This window comes from Falco rusticolus, chromosome 2 (assembly GCF_015220075.1).
Source record: "Falco rusticolus isolate bFalRus1 chromosome 2, bFalRus1.pri, whole genome shotgun sequence".
Classification (NCBI taxonomy): Eukaryota; Metazoa; Chordata; class Aves; order Falconiformes; family Falconidae; genus Falco; species Falco rusticolus.
In genome coordinates, this window is record NC_051188.1 from 114853813 (window position 1) to 114871603 (window position 17791).

General features: G+C 37.5%; 1 protein-coding gene across 2 annotated transcripts in view; it reads right to left on the minus strand.

The window, feature by feature from the left end:
* Positions 1–17791, minus strand: part of EPHA6 (EPH receptor A6) — a 513653-nt gene that overhangs the window by 144084 nt on the left and 351778 nt on the right. For both annotated transcript variants that reach the window (XM_037378259.1, XM_037378258.1), the window contains exon 6: positions 13854–13978. In XM_037378259.1, coding sequence (XP_037234156.1) covers positions 13854–13978 — 125 coding nt within the window. The remainder of the gene's footprint in view (positions 1–13853; positions 13979–17791) is intronic.

Here is a 17791-nt window from a genome sequence, read left to right on the forward strand (position 1 = left end):
CATACATAAAGTGAAGCTGTCAACAAGAAAACGGGAAGAACAGATGACCAATCATAAAGAAAATATGGAAAGGCCAAACCCCAGCCAAACCTCATTTTAATTGGATTATATACCTGGAAAGGCAGAAATGAGTTGGCGTGAGGTGAACCACGAAAAAGAGAAAATTAAACGAGGAGAGATGAGGACAGGGTGACTCTAAAGTCGTGTCAACATTCTCGCCACTGCAATGAGGCGAGAGGTGGGCTGTGCTTAGCAGGGCAGGCCAAACGGGACCACCAGGCATCACGGCAGCAGGCAGGACACTGCTGATCGCACTGGCAAGGAGGGTTTATTTTATTGTCTTATTATTTTACACCATATAAATATAATAGAATTATAGAAATTATACATTTCATAATATAACATTATATGTTTGCAATTTATATATGAAATAAATCTATAACAATACATTATCATCGTTATCATTGTTATTATAGCTATAATTATTGTTATTATAGCTATTATTGTTGCGTTATTATTATTGTTGCATTACTATTACTGTTGTATTATTATTATTGTTATTATTATTGTTATTGTTATTATTATTGTTGTTATTATTATTATTAAGAATAAAACCAGGTCTGCGACTGAAGTCCATGATGGAAAAGGATGCAGTTCACAATATAATAAAGGGAGTTGGGCAGTGTGACTGGAATTGTCAGATAAGCGTGGGTGTTAAATTCCACCTTCCAGGCAGTTATGAGCCACTCTGGTGACATTTGTTTGCTAATTACAAATACTTACCAGTGAAAACCTCTGTACCAGGATCTCCAGGACTCTTTCTACCTTCAGCATATAAAAATGTCAGCCTGTCCAGTCGTCCCTTGAGAATTTTCTCATTTTTCCACTCATTTTAATTTTCTTTTGCCCTGAACTGCCTTTTCCAGTCAGAAAGAATCAAGGAGCTACTGTAAGCACTAACTAGTTTCCTAATGGTAAAAATCTGCTCTTGTATTCAGAAGTTTTGCTGTCAATAAAGCACACTTTCTTCTGAGATACCTAACACCAGGGTGTACTTCATAACGAGAAAATAAAGCTGCTGACAAACACAGCTCAACAGGTACCATGCAATCCTGCAAAATCCGAAGATTGGAAGCTTTCTGTGACTGCCTCTGTTGTGAAACATGCCCAGAGAACAATGTACCTACAGCCAGTGGGCTAATTCCCAACTCAGTTATTTGGTATATGAGATTCATAGTTCAAATTTCTGAATCAAGTCCTGTCTGTGCCGCTGGAGACCTGAGACTCCACACTAACAGCAGAGGTTCCTTCTCCCCATGCTCACCTTTAACAGTCCCCCAGAGTCCAGAAATCTGCAGAGTAGTGGGTGTCTGAATTAACTAAATTTGCTTCATTATGTTTTACAGCTCATCGACTTTTCTTCCACAAATATACTTAATTATTTTTTTGAACCAGTTTTGCTAGTGGCTTCCAAAACATCCCTAGGCAACAAGTTTAATTACAAACTGATTTTAAAAAAAATACATTTTTTTGTTTTAAATCTGCTTCCTGATGCTTTTATTGAATATACTCTAGTTCCTTGTCTATAAGAAATAGTGCATAACCATGAATATCAGTGATTTGTCCAGTCCAACTCAATATATCTCTGTAGATCATAGGAACGGTACTTCTAGTTATAGATGGGAAGTAGGTCACTGGATAATGAAACTTTTAAATTGAAAATGCAAGACCCTGGGGGAGAGATAACAAAAAAGGACAATTCACGTGATATAAAAATCTGTAATGAAAAAAGCCACAGTTCAAACACTTGAAGGTCTCTAAGTTACTGAGAAATATGGCAGGCAACCTTCTCATGCCTAACATTATCAGCATGAGTAAAACTGCAGCTGTACTCACAAAACTGCTGCACTCCTTCCCAGCAGAACCCAAAGTCGAGGTTTCCCTACCTCACACTGAAGTGTGGAGACATTTTTAAAGTAGGGAAACATCTTACAACTGAAGTGGAATTTCAACACAAGAGCAACGATCCAGCTTTTCAGAAGGCTTGTACAATGATGGTGACTTGCTACAATACAATATAGCCAATGCTCTATTTTGACAAACAAACAACAAAAAAAAAAACAACCAAAAAAAAATCGTATTTTCAAAGCTGTGAAATTCAAGTGATTCTACCAACCCTAAAAATGTAGTACAGTACTGAGGCAGCTACACAAAACTCAGCTGTAACGGTGCTGACGACAAAAACTGCTTAACTTGCCTAATTTCAGATTCCCTACAATATCCATAGGCAGGTAGGCCCAGGATTTGGATTCGAGCTCCTGTTCTGTCCTGGATATTTTGTCAGGTTTATAATATCTTGGTAGAAAATTACAGAACACCCTTGTAAAAACTACTGTATTAAAACCCTCTTGAGGCAACAAGACTTTCCATCTCCTTTTTAAAATATGTTTCAGCCTTGGAGGGTGTTAGGACAGGTAGAGCGGCTGGGCTGATTTTAAGACTAGTTTAAGCCTAGGTTCAATCTTCTACATAAATACCTTTCACTTTTGGAAGCGCAGACTAATGTACACTTCTCTTTTCATTTGCTACTGAATTATTTCCTACCTGGCAAATACAGAAAAGATCCTTATTGATATACAGCAGCTTCGAAACAAGCCATACGTAAAGCAAAACTATGTATAGCTGTTTACTTGTTTTATAGATACACTTAAGAGAGCAGTTAGCTGTAGTTTAGTGCTATTAATCAGAAATCATAGAACTGTAGAATCACAGAATGGTTTGGGTTGGCAGGGACCTTAAAGACCATCTCATTCCAACCCCCTGCCAGGGGCAGGGACACCTTCCACCGGACCAGGTTGCTCCAAGCCCCGTCCAGCCTGACCCTGAGCACTGCCAGGGATGGGGCAGCCGCAGCTGCTCTGGGCAACCTGTGCCAGTGTCTCACCACCCTCACAGGAAAGAATTTCTTCCTTCTATCTAACCTAAACGCGCACTTTTTCATTTTAAAGCCATCGCCCTGTCCTACACTCCTCGCCCTTGTAACAAGCCCCTCTCCCGCGTTCCTGCAGGGCCCCGTCAGGCACTGGCAGGGGCTCTCAGGTCTCTCCGCAGCCTTCTCCTCTCCAGGCTGAGCCACCCCAGCTCTCCCAGCCTGTCTGCACGGGAGAGGGGCTCCAACTCTCGGATCATCTTCGTGGCCCTCATCTGACCTTGCTCCAACAAGTTCCTGTCCTTAACAAAGCTATCACTTTTATTTAAGTAAGCAAATTACTTATTTTTATAGGTAGAATTGATTCAGATTGCTGTTGTGAATCTGGAATAAATGATTGAAGTCATTAAGATTAATTTAAATCTACATGTTACATTCTAACAAGTCTTTCACGTGCTGTGTATACAGTTGTTTGGGAGAATTACTTTCCTTTTCAAAGAAAATCAGGACTTATACAATAATGTTCACAATATTAATACAGGTCAATAGGACAATATTAATTGGTCAGCATCACCCTACAAAAATCAGTTTTGGAGGAAGAATTTCGGCTCTAAAATACAAAGTCTGACACTAACTAAATTTGACTTTGATCACTCCAATACAAATAATAAATGAGAGGCAAGAGGGAACATGCTGATTTATATATAGGGACAATCATTTGGGATTGTGTAGCATTTTTCATTATGCAAACCTCTTCAGATTTAAATACATCAAAATGTATTGAACAATCACTGAAATATGACATTCTTTGTGTATTTGTGAGCATGTGTGTACATCTTGTGTCTCAGTTCAGGCAGACAGCAAACATCTATCCTATAATATTAAAAGGGCTGAATTAATATCTGGTGTCATGACTCTATTGCAGATCCTTGCATTACGTCATCAGTAAATGTATCATAGTATTTAAATTCATGTTTTCTTCAAACACATCAGTGAGTTAGTAGTGGAGTATAAAGCAAAAATGGAAATATTTTTCCAATTAGTTTAACATGAGTTTCAAAGGACAAAGTAAACAATCTAAAATGAAAAAAAACAAAATGCTGATTTTACACTTTCAAAACCAAGAAAGTAGGTTTTGTTCCTATTTTTCCATCAGGGAAGTGCCCATTTCTAACTTTACCAGGAACAATACTTTTGGAGTTGGTAAAAACAAACAAAAAAAGTCTGAAAAAACTTTAAAGAAATCTACGGACAGGTGACAATACCTTATTAAATGGGAAGAGCTGCCTCAGTCACTAAAGAATCGCCATTGTGTTAACATAGTATGTTAGTACTCCTGGCAGTATGCGCAAACCCAGACAGTTTGTGCAAGGTCATTGCAGATACAAGATGCATCAACCTGGTGAAGTTCCTACAGCAACATAAATGTGTTTATGAGCAGCAGGTGAATTCCTACAAAAGACTCTAAAGCTATTAAGAGCTCAGTAAGGAGTACATAATAATAGGCTGTTAACTCAGCCTCCCTGACAAGAACATCAAGAAAGGGCACTTTGAAACTATTAATACTAATACATTAAAAAAAAAAAAAAGAAAAAAGAAAAAAGAGAATTTTCACATTATGTTTCTCTAAATCAACAAAATAAACACTCATGATTCTATTAGTGTATAAAACTAACAAAACTACGTGGGAGTAACTGAATAGCATGCCCTTTCTATGAATTCCAGTGAGCTAACAAAATCATGCATTTAAATGAAAAGCTCCTCTAATGTTCATTTTTCATTCCAACAATCACCACCACCACCACCCCCCAAACCCACAGCTTTTATTTAATACATGGTAAAATGCTTATACTAATGTTAAACATGGAAATGGTACGTTTTATTGCATGGAAATGGAATGGGTCTCCTTAAAAGAGCTTCCTCTTTTCTTTTGTTTTTTTCTGCCTTCTCCCAGAATGACTGCTTGGGGACATCACTACTTAACAAAAAAGAGGTTGCTTACGATTCAGTTAGTGGCTTTGTTTCCATTTCAGTGTGAACAAAATATTAAAAGTGGAAAACTAGTAACAATCTCTCCTTCTGCACAGTTAGTGTGCAGTTGCAATGCAGTCTCAGAAGAGAGGAAAAAAAATCCAAACTTTGTTTTTCCTCCCCAAAAGAATACGTCTTATTACATGTAACTCCCCAAAATGTCCTGAATATAGGAAAGACTGCAGGAAAAAACAGGAAAAAAGTGAAATGATACCTCATATTGGAACATTCCCTCATTTAAAGAAAGATATAACCTCACTTATTTCTCAAAGTACACAACTTCTTGACTTGGTCTGCGAATCCACCTTTTTGGCTGCGAAAGAACAACTTACAAACAGTACGTAGTTTGTGTATTGTGAAAGCACTGTCCCTAGTTTTTAAAACAGCTTGGACTTATAGATGAAGACTTTTGGGAATGTTTAAGTTAGCTCTTATTTTAAGAAGGTCTAAAGTAAACGTTCGGACAGGTTTTAGAGAAATGGAGACCTGGACATTGTATTTAACTTATAAATAAGGAAATTATTTTTCCTTAGATGGCCATCTTTTGGAAACTATGCTAATTATTTTTAGGTCATTGCTCACAAAGCTCACCGTTCTTTTTGTAAAAATATGTCAAACTTTCAAAGTTTGACTCCAGATTGTGCGTTAAGGTACTTGAAGGAACTACAAATCTGACTTCAGATACTACTAAAACTTACTGCACCAAAACTCAAAGGTGAATACACTGAAACTAGTTACTAATAACAGCAATGACAACAATAATAAAATGTTTTAAGTTGAGAGTACATCCTCTGTATTATTATTTCAGGATTAAACATGTTAAACTTTTTACCACTTCCTTTTGTGCAATTGCTATATTCTCTCTGAAGAGACAACATTTCTTTCTTACAATATGTTCATCAAAATCATCAAAAGCTTGTCCTTGGGAGGGAGCTGAACTTACTGTACTATACAATAACTGCTTCTGATTTTTGACGCTACCTAACCATACACTTAAGATTAATAGCTGATACCTGCAGTTAATGTTACTATTCTTGCTGTGTGAGTAATCTATTTTTTAAACTATTTTTTTCTGAAGTTCGAATGCTGAATGGCTAGCAAATATGTTTAATAATTCCTTTTATTAGGAATCAACCTCTGCTATCAGTGGATTTAGCTTTCTTAGCTTCCTCTGAAGTATGGACTAGCTGTGTTTGTTGCCTTGTAATAGTTCGCACAACTCCTATACTGATGTCTTTGAAAGAGTTTGAAAAGCATTTATTCAAAGCCATTAAAGCACCTTTACTAAATTTGTGTGGCTCTTCTAGCAGTTACTTCAATAAGCATTGTACGTGCAGTTTTCCTTGGGGAAAATGGTATTGGCTACAGACAAGAACACAAGATCAGCAAAGACTGAACTATGTGGTTTTTTAAATCAAATCCACTAGGCTTGCTTAAACAGCATTATATTTCTTGTTGAGATTTTTTGGTTCAGCAGGAACGACAACAGTAATAGCTCTGTAGGCTACTTTATTATTAAATACGAATGTTTAGAAGCTATATCTAAATAATTGACGAGAACGATTAGGAGACTAGCCAAACCAGGCACCTAATGGAGAAGGCCTAGCTCAGAACTTCTATGATAAACCCTTTGCTGCATGGAACAGATATTTGAGGCCAGATTACTTTTTCTCCTAATAGTAATTATATCAGTGTCATTAATAATAGCTGCTGCAAGGTCCTTAGGTTCTTTCCTGCAGGCAAAAATTATATCTGGTCAGAGAGTCTCATAATTATTCACTCTCATTTTCAACAGTCCTGAGACCTATTTTTTTTTTTTAAAGAATCTAAGGCTTTTACAGTTCTTCCCTTGGGAAACTAGGTTAATAACAACAGAATAGGAAAACTGAGAAGCTTGTTTAACATCACTTACTATGCTAAAATAAGCTAGGAGATTTCATTTTAATGATCATCTCCCAAAGCGCATTTGTAGTGACTGTTTTTTAAAAACATTTACCAGACATGGTTCATTTCCCAGGAGCTCCAAACGGCCGAGAATGCCAGAGGTGTTCCTTGGGGCTCTGGTGCCTTGCAGTGACATGCTGATCTGTTCCTGCAGCTATGGGCAAATACTAAGGTCTGCCTAATACTACTATCCAAAAGTTCTTAAGTATCCATATCACTCAATGCTCTTTTTCTTATGAGAACATGCTGAAAATGTAATGAAAATGTGTTACTGCATGAGCCCTACATTTCTTGCTTCTAGTCACATCAGAAACATTTTACTTGGAGGCAGCAGTTTGCTACTTACGCCTCAAGTAATTTGAATAATTGAAAAATATTACAGGAGCAAAGCGTTCGTTTTAAAAGAGAACGATTAGCATGAGGCTAAAAATTGCCCAGCTGATCATTCAATGCTAACAGCACAGCGCTCACTATTTTATACTGCATATACTCACTGAGTGGCCAGGCACCTGAAAAGCACATCCCTATCGTTACAAGCCTTCTCCTGTTCCCCAGTTTTGCCACCCACGTTGACTTTAACATTTAGGCAGGAAGCCTGCAAGGTTATCAAGCATGCTGTGGTAGGTATATATAAAAGAATGTGCCCGGAGAAAGAACCAGTACATGGTAACAATCCAGCCACAACAGTACCGAATGAACTGTGCTGCTCAGGAGTAACAGCGCACAGTCTGCAGGCTCCCTTCGGCCTCATGTGGGCTGGAGCTGGTGCGTAGATTATTCTTCATGATTTAAAAATCTAACATAAAAGCAAAATCTGAGCCAAGAAAGTATTAGCTGGTACTTCAGGGAAATACGGAAGCTGTAACATTGCAGTGCCTGAAAAAAAGTGATCCTTCTAACTCCGTTCAGCATTATGTGAAATTGTAACTAAAGGGGGTGGACAGACTGGAGCGGTTTAACTTTTTGAGTAGGAGGGAGGTTGTGGGTCAATGAACCTCACACATGTCATACACACCTCACAGAAAGGCATAGGGCTATAGAAAAGAAATTACTAATTTTATTTTGTCTTTACAAAGCATTACCCAGAAGTTCAGAGGATTGTCTGATCAACATGACATGGCTTCTTATAAGAAATGTACATATCTTGTCTAATGAGAACATGTATGGCTCCTGGTCAGTGAGGTTTGAATCCAGCTGATATTCAAGCAGGGTCACATTCTGCCTGAGCAGAACTGAATTAATCTGAGAAGACTGTAATGAAATATCTCCTTAGCTGGAGAAGACACAGAGGAACATCTGTTGTCCTAAACCAAGATGGGTCACACACCGTACACTGGCAGCTCACATGGGAAAAAAAGCTGGAATGAAACAACTTGGGCACATGTGGGAAAGTGAGCTTGGTGTGTTCCCCGGGCTCCCAGGAGCATGAGGTTGCTGTGCTAGTCTTCAGTACGGTACCGAGCATAGCACAAGATTATCTGTTCCTCAAAAAGCGTGGAAAAAAAATTGGCAAGGCTTATCAGTTCATACCTCTGTACAGGTACCAAGTGTCACATCTTTTTACCATCAAAGTGCAAAGTATGTGATCTTGTATATATACACTTCTGTGGTTTTGAAATATATTTCTACACAGATAGATTTGCTACAGATAAACTACAGAATACTACTGTGGACAAACAATTCTGAAAGAGAAAATTACGTTCTTGCTAATCATTTTCCATATTAATTTTTGTAAAAATAATACTGTCATTCAAAACATTGATTGTCTTAAATCTTCACATTATTGCTATCAAAGTCATTTACCTCAAGGTCTCTTAAGTATTTTACTACTTATATTCAGGGTGGCTCATTTTAATTCGTATTAATGAATATTCAAAGAAATAGCGGTGCTTGTTTTAATAATATATATTAAGAAGGAGCACCATTTCTTGTATAAGCTAAATAAATACAGCTGTAGACTGATAGAAAAATTAACAAGGTCATACTGCTTTCTAATCCTTTAATTCTGGTACTTTATCTCTTTGCCTTATCGGCTCTTCATCTCTTTTTAAAATCTCATTGAAAAACTAATTTCCCCCTTGCCTCTACTGCTCAGTTATTTTCTCTCTTTTATTTATTAATTCAACTCTAAATAATACTGGAATGGAGGAAAAGTCCTATCTGACATCCTACATATCCTGTCCGCTCACTGTCATATGGAGGTGAGTTACAATTTTTATGTGAAAACTGCCTGTGATTTGTAAATTGAGTCTGCCAACAAAATGAAATATTTTGTCAGAGGGATTTGGCTTTAGTGTAAATTTCATCAAAAGACGAGAAAGTGAAGAATCATCAGCCAGCCCCCCCCCCCTCTATATCCTGCTCCAAAAGATATTCTCTGCCTGGAGATGTCATTGCCATGCCTTGGGATATCACTTGGGTACATTCCATTAAAATCTGTTCTCTATAGAGAGGCTTCCTCTGCTAATTATATATTATCTTGTGCGCAACAGAAAATATAATCCAGCTGGTGTATTTGGGCCATATGGGAGAATAAACTTAATACAATTGCTGATAAGTATACAGATTGATATGCTTAATACAGCTCTCTGGGAGCATTAATTTTTGATGATTAACTTTAAGGGTTTGGGTGGAAAAGGGGAGGAATAAGCATTTTCCAGTTCAGCTGCACAACCTGAAGTGCTGCCGGCATAGTGTATATCCACCGCCGACTGCTTTTCCCTTCCCATGAGGGAATTGTGACGGAAGGACTTGGCGTCATGACAAGGCTGTGACAAGGCCACATCTCATCCCACTCCTCCACCTGACTCGAACTCGTGAGCTTCTTGGAGAGTGGTAAATAGATTACAATGGCCTGGTATCTTTCAAAAAGTACAAGCTTTGGTCAATGTCTGAGTAAGAGTTTTAAAGTATAAAAGAAAAGTTGATTACTCTTAGCAAGGAAACGGAGCTTCTATTCATACTGGGAATCTGATTTTTATAGGGAAAGACAATACTGCCTATAAGAGATTTTTTTTTTTTTTTTAAAGTACTGGGCTATTTGTGGAAGATATTAATGGATTTTAAAATAGAATGGCTAGCTAACAGACTGCAGAACAGGGCAGACACCCTGTACCAACCGACAGTTTGCAAATGTTTAGTATCTATGAGGACTCCAAAGAAGGTCTATCAAGAAATGCTTTTCAGAGTACACCTTAGATCTCTAAAGTCAAACATTTAAAGGATTCTTTGTGTGTTGGTGTAGACTCATCATCTAAGGTGACAAATGTTGCTAACTGTATAGTTTTCAGAGTGATCAATAATCTTCTAGCAATGAGATATTTCAACTACCAAGCCACAACATACAGTATTACTTCAGGCTCATGACAGTCTCTCCCTGGTTACATCACGTAACTATTTAAGCAATGGAAAACTTTTTCTCTTTACTGTGACAGAAACTCCTAGCATCTTGGGCTGAATGTCTGGGAATTTTTGTCTTCCTCACAGGCCAAGTCAGCTCTCTAATTATGTCCTGGGTCAGCTTATGTTCACTGCACTTTGGGCTGAAAAGCTGCAGAACAAAGTGACCTCTTGTCAGCCAACCACATAAATATGTACCAGTGTATTCCGAAATATGAAGCTAAAAATCTGTACAACCCATTGATTGACTCACAATGAATTTTTTTATTTTCTCAAGATTTCCATTTTTAGAGTCAGATAGGAAGCCAAACAATATTTTGTTACGATTCTGAGCGTTCTGCAGCAATTCACTGAAGAAAAGGTCATATGGAAGATGGTGCTTTAAAATAGACAAATTACTGAGCTGCTTTATTATATTTTAAAATTCAAATGTTTCATACTTATAGCTTATCGATAGCCTTGTATAACTTACTTTCTCTATTTCTTTATTGTTTGGTAGCTTTTCTCAGAAGAAGTGAATATTTTTCACAGAGAGAGCTTACCTTTCAGTAGTTGTCTGTGTGCAATTTGTATTGCACAAGAGTGCAAATATAAGTTTCTTGCGTATTTAGCACCGTTTAGCCTCCTTCCCTTGTTCTGCTTGTTCTGGATACGCATGGAAAGATGCATCTCTATGTTCTGTGTTCAGTCACTAATTTGTCCTACTGATGAAACTGTTGGAAACTGCCCTATTTTGTGGAATGCTCACTGTAGCTTATTAGACAGGTACTTGATTTCTGTACGTTTACACATCTTTCATGAAACCTTGGGAGTACATGACAAGATATTACTTCCATTTATGAGCTGCAGAGTTGCTGCTGGTTATAATTAAATGCAAGCATGCTCCCCCAGTGTGGTCCCCAATGTCATATTGACAATTTTGCAAATATCAACAAGGAACCTTATAAGAAATAGCAGTTAATACTTGTAAAACTTTAAAATCCTGCAGAGTTCTTCAGACTTTTGCAAATTTAAGAAACGGATATAATCAGATGAATCTGGGGGACTGAGTGTTTGTACTTGATGGAGAAATACAATTTCTTATAAATCAAAACAAATCCTCTTTTATAAATACAAATGACCAGTAAAAAGGAATAAGGACAGGACTGAAAAAGATGTTCCATTTTACAAATTAGTGCATTTATTATTACCTAAGACTATTGTTTTCTGCATTTTTCTTGACTCCTTAAGACACTAATAAAATTTCTGACCTTCTCATAGTCAACGTGTTCTTGAACTTCAGCTGCATTTTTTACTGTCCAGTAGAGGACTAAATCTAGTAGACAATTCTTTCACTTTTATCACATTTCTTGTGGGTATGTAACACCATCTCTATTTTGTCACTGCTGCTGAGAACGTGAATGCTGATATTTCCCTCTTTGAGGGTTAGTGGGAAGCCTAACCTATCCACCCCTGACATTACACAAACAATGCTACTTAATACAGAGAGTTCCAAGGTGAATAAGAATGGATTAATTGATTCTGTTAATAATTGAATTAATGTGCACGTTAGTATTTTCTGGCTTTGAGTTAGGAACTATCCTTTTTTTTTTTTCCAATATACAAATCCCATTTGTATTTTGCCACTATATTTACCAAGTGCTACTGTTATACATTTCTTCAGCGCTATTTAAATATAATTAAAGTGTTATAAAATCACATTTAATACTGCAAATCATCAGACTGACTTGCAGTACTAGATGACTCATCTCTCCACTCTAGAATCTAGTCTTCAAAAAGTGTTGTAGAAAATCTCTTATATACCTATTCCTCTACTCAAATAAGTGATCTTTTTACTGCTGTTGCTGGCTTGTCTCTTACTCTGCCTGTTACACAGTACTGCCAGACAGCATGCCTGTTGTAACTTACTAATAAAAGGTGTATTCAAGAGCTAAGCATTTAGTGATTTAGGAAAAAGGTGATGCCTGTGGAATAGTGCTGGAATAGTGTGGAAGAGATGCCAGTAGTGCATTTATCTCCCCACAGCTAAGAGGGGAGAGAAGATTATAGTTCGAGGATAACTCCTTATGTACTACAAAAGGTGAAAACAGAAAATGGTTCTTTTTTGGTAGAAACAGATAGGAGTGGTTTAGACTGTATACACCAAAGGGCAGTGAATCCTGTGTATTTAGTCTTGCGGCACAATGGACAAGAGTAAGTAATATGTACACCTCTAAGGAGAGCTATTTGACATGATATATCAGCAGATAATCAATCTGTTGATAAAGGACTTCTATAAAGATAACCTTTATAATTTAACATCCGTATGAATGGCTTTAGATCTTTGAAATTGTTCCTATTCACTTGAATAAAATCTCACTGTTTCTCTTGTTTAATTCACTTGGTTATTGTTTTAGTACCAACAAACAAAACAAGGGCAGTCCAAGTTGTAAGGTGGCTTTCTTTGCTAATGGATCAAAACCTGAAGGACTTCCATTACTGTAGGAAAGTAAGGTTTCCTTCCTTTGACTACCAAATATTCTAAGCGATGTCTCTTCTCCCTCTAGGTGTGCTGTTTAAATTGTTTGGATTTTTTTTCCCAGTTTACCATTTTTTTCTGCATCATTAAAGCTGCGTAATCTCAATGCAGCCAAGGAAAAAAAAAATCTCAGATCAATGATTCTATGATTCTATTTACAGAGCCTAACATCCCTAAATATTTCTTTCATTACTTGGCTTATATTTCTGTTCTTTGTGGTCTTTTCACAACTAATATCCATTAGTTCCATTGTGACTTTCAGATGGGGACAGAGAAACAGCAAGAACTGACCTTAGCAGGGAAGTGTTAAGATGTTAAGAAAATTAAAAATTTTCCTAGGTCTTTAGGAATGAAGGCACTGATTAGCACTACATCTTATACTGGTACAAGGCTCTATAACCAACTGGAAATGACAAAATATGTTTTGGGCTTTGGGAGAAGTAGGCTTGAAATCACGCTTTCACAAGACATACTTGTGTGCACCTTGTACCTTTACTGGTATTGCACGTTGTTGCCCTCTTTTGTGTGAAATCACCTAATTTTGACAGAATGTCAGAAATATGACATGGATGACAGGCAGTTTCTCTCCCTCGTGTAACCTTCTGTAACCCTCTAAACAAGGCTGGTGCACTCTATGATTTAAGCATGAATTATTGCTAAATAATGCCGCAAAATGAAATGACATTGACATTCATCTTAATTGTTTCAGTGTCGTGAAGTGTTTACAATCCATAAATCAAAATATCTTCAAGCATACGATCCATTTATCCACGTTCATAAATGTAGTTACTATAACACGGGTATATCTACTGCCTGCTTGCTGCTCAACTTGACTCTGATGTGAAACAAGACAGTCATTAAACAAGTTAGAAGTAAAACAACAAAAGACCAGTACAAAATAAAACGTCTACTTCTATAGCATCGCACGTGGGATCAAGTGAAAAGTTTAGAGTATTTTTAAAAAATATTGAAAATATGAAACATATTGCTCTTTAGGATCTGAGTTTGGGTGATGCTGTAAGTGAGACCTACTTTCTCATAGTACTTGATCTCGTAGTCCAGAATTGCTCCATGGGGAAAGTCCGGCTCTTGCCAGGAGAGGGCAATGCTGTTTTGGGAAGCCCAGTCCTTCCTTACCATACCTATCAAGGAGGGTGCTGAAAGGGAAAAGGATAACTAAGGGTTAAAGACAAAGCACACGGTTTATCCTTTCAAACTACTGTCTTAGGATACCAACCCGAGGTAACTTGGAGTGACCTCCAGACAGAAAAGCATGACAGATGGCAATTCTCAGGGAGATGATACAACCTGGAATTAACGTCTCAAGTACATACTAGTAACTCCTTTGTTGAAGTGCAGTCCAGCTTCTGGAAAATGGCTATATATAAAAATATAGATAGAGGCGCCTGTGCCAGTCCCTGCCACCAGGTCCACACAACCAGGCTGGCTCCCAGGACATCGTGTCCATGGTAGAACCCCATTTCAGAGACAGTAAATCCTACATTCCGTATAATCTTCATTAAATGTTATAATTCAACTGTGTAAAATGTACATTGGGTTTATTCTTTGGAGTAAAATGAAGTGACACGGCTTAAACCAGATGCAGTGAAGTTGATTTCTGCTAGCTGGGCTGGCAGCAGCAAGGGTGTTTTAGCCGGTCGGTGAGGTAGCTGCCTGCACAGGAGCCAGCTTGTCAGGGGAGGCCAGTGGCAGGGAGGGGGCTATGGGCAAACCCTGGGGGCAAAGGTGTGCCCAGACCTACCTGCTATAACGGAGACTGCAGGTCTGCTGCAGTGCAGCACGTAGGAACCGCTTCCAGCAGCTTTTGGAAAGGGCCCCGCATGGGTGGATGCACGCCAGAGCCAAATTATCTCTTGGTTATGGGGTTAACTAATTTTAAGAAATGCTTTTTCTGCCCTTCTAAAAATAGAAGGCGCACTGTTATCTATGCAGTAATTTCAAATGGTGCAAAAATCGCATTTTAGGAAATGGTCTTAGCTTATGTTATTAATCTGGTCAAGCATGCCAAAAGAGATCTAATATTCTCCAGGTACTAATGCTGCTTTAATGCTATTGGTGTGCAGCTTTCCCAAATTTTACAACAAAACCAGTCATGTTGTTCAACATTCTTGAAGATGACTGAGAAAGCTGAACAAAGCAGCTACCATAAAAAAAAAAAAAGTTATTCCAGTGATTCATAGCTTTTGCTATTTGTCTTTCCACTAACAAATATCAATTCATTACACACCCTCCCTCATTCCGCTCTATTACGAATCTTACTTAACCTCTTCTGAACTTCCAAGGAGCTGTCTCCTAAAAATAACACATTTTTACAGCTTCTGTTTTAATCTTTTGAATGAAAGAGTCTCCCTAGGAAAATGAAATAAGAATCTGCTTCTAGTCACAAAATTTCAAGCCTTAGTTTTCTTCCCTGTAAATATTTCAAGAAGTTTAAGAAATGAAAACAATAAATAAATTCTAGAATGCAAAGAAACACTAAAGAAAACAAAACCCGATTGTTTTTCTTTGAAAAAAGGGAAACTTGCCACACAGACATGCACATAACAATCTCTTTCTTTGTGACAGTGCATTTATCCAAGAGAGAAAATAAACTTCCATCCACTGCCAATCCTCCCTGTGGATAACTATTCTGTAGTATAATAGTCCAGTCCTCTCTGATGTGAAAAACCCAACACCTCAACATGAAACACTAAATAAAAAAAACTACCAAAAGCATTAAGTGGACAAAACAGAGCTCACACAGGAAACTGTCCTACACCTGTACTTAGGCCACTCTAACCACAGGTCTGCTGCAAGGGAATGAGAGAAAAAAAGAATTGCTGCTATGCTCAATAAAGGATTAACTTATTTTTAAAAGTCCTTAAAAAGCATAATGTAGAGTACCTGAATAGTACAAAATACAAATAAATAAATGAAAAGCAGTCATAGATTTTGGGCCAAAAGTTTATCGCTGGGTATGTATAACCACTCCCTCAGTTAAAATGAAATTTTTACTATTGAAGTTGAGGGTGAAGCTGAGCTCTTGTAATATCTGGGGTAAAATCAGCTACTCAAGCAGGCAACAAAGATAGATCTGCTTAAAGGGAAAAAGAAGCTAGCAAACATGGATTTGTATTTGCTAAACAGTGATCGAAGGCCTACCAGGGTATTGCTTATATAAATTTGTTTACCATTTGTTGTTTTGATTCATTCACTGTTATTTGCTGTGATTTACAGGCGGGTTGAGGGAGCTATAGCAACCTTTCAGATACATCTAGGATACCCTGAGTACCTGCTCATGGGTGATGGACATCAGCTGGGCCACCTTCCCCAGCACATCATGGCTTTGTCTCACTGTGTTTGGGGGTTCACTGGTCAGACAACCAAATCCCTGGGAAATGACTGAGGTTGATTTACAGAAAACAGCAGTTTAAACTGTAGATACAATTACATTCTTGGCCTTTCTAGGTTTTTAAAATATAGATTAGTGCTATTACACTTCTTTAAATTATGATCTAACCTTTATAAGCTTTGCATATGTGCTGCATGTTGTGCATTTTTCTTTGGGTTCCGAATTCCAGATTTATACAGCAATTTATGCAGGTTTTCAGTCTAAGCTCACTGCAGTAACTCTGCCATTTGAGGAAGCGCATGTCAAAACACAGTCCTGGCACATCCGAAGATCCTCTCAAAAGTTCAGTGTAAGAAATAACCCAAGCTTTCTTCCTGGGAAACAACTCAGCAGCAAATTAATGAAAGAAAATTACTTTAGCCCTCTCCTAAACCAGCTGTGCTTCACCTGCACTTGAAGCTGAAACCCTCACATCACCCCTGTAGCGCTGTGCCAATCCTCTAAATCAAAATGCGGAGGTGTAGACATAGGACAGTGAATATAAAAAGCATATTTGTGTTTGTACTAGGGTACTGGGCAAAAAAAGAAAACAAAAAAGGAAAAGTGTACTTTTGTGTACTTTTGAACAAAAAGCCACAAAAGAGCCAACATTGTCCATTTCTTATATGTTCAGAAGGATAAGCCTGTATTTGTCATACAATGGTTATCTATTGACATCTCAGAGGAAATAATGAGTTTTGGGAAAAGGATTTCAATCAGAAATTTATTGTACAAATAAACAGTCAAATAAACCCAAGTAATTAAAACCTGCAGCTAGCTCAGTTTCTATTTCTTTAGTTATTGTGAAGTGCTACCAAAAGCAATACTTTGTACGGAGATATTTCAGCTTCTTATAACAGTTGCTCACTAGAGCAGAAGTTATTTATTCCCTAAAGATCCTATCCATTTATTGTTAAAGCTCTTTTTAACTGGAAAATTGTAAGATAGGTAAATCTTATTTGCCCATTTATAAAGACTGCTCTAATGTTCCTATGATGAATCAATGGGAAGTTCTTTTAATTAGTTGTTTCAAATCCAGTAGCTGCAGGAGAGCTCTAATTTGGTTACCCAATGAAACTATTTGGGAAAAAATGCTTAGAAGCACAGCATGGCTTTTAATCACTTTAATGGCAGCACTTTCTTGCCGTTGGTACTAGGCTGAAGAATGGCTTCTGGCTCTTAAGCTCAGCGCAGATCTCCGTTTTGTACTGAGGATTCTTTGCACCATCTGCTCTCTATGTTTTCCGCCACACCGTTATAGATTTCTTGAATTATGATGAGTCATCTACAGCGCTGTGAACTCCTGATTTAGTTTAGTCTGATAAGTTTCTTTGTCTTTTCAAATTTGTATTGAATAATGGAAGTTCATTCCTTAATTCACAGTAAGCTTATTTTATTCTAAATCTGTTTGGCTTCTCTTTTTTTCAGAATCCCTTTTCTCATACACTACACGAAGGACAGAAAAATGTGTCTTTTAATTGATGATTGGATTCCGGTGTCATTTCTCAAGAGACTTTCTCTTCTTCTGAAGTTGACTTCTATTATATGAAAGCATCTGATTTCAAAACAGGTGACCTGT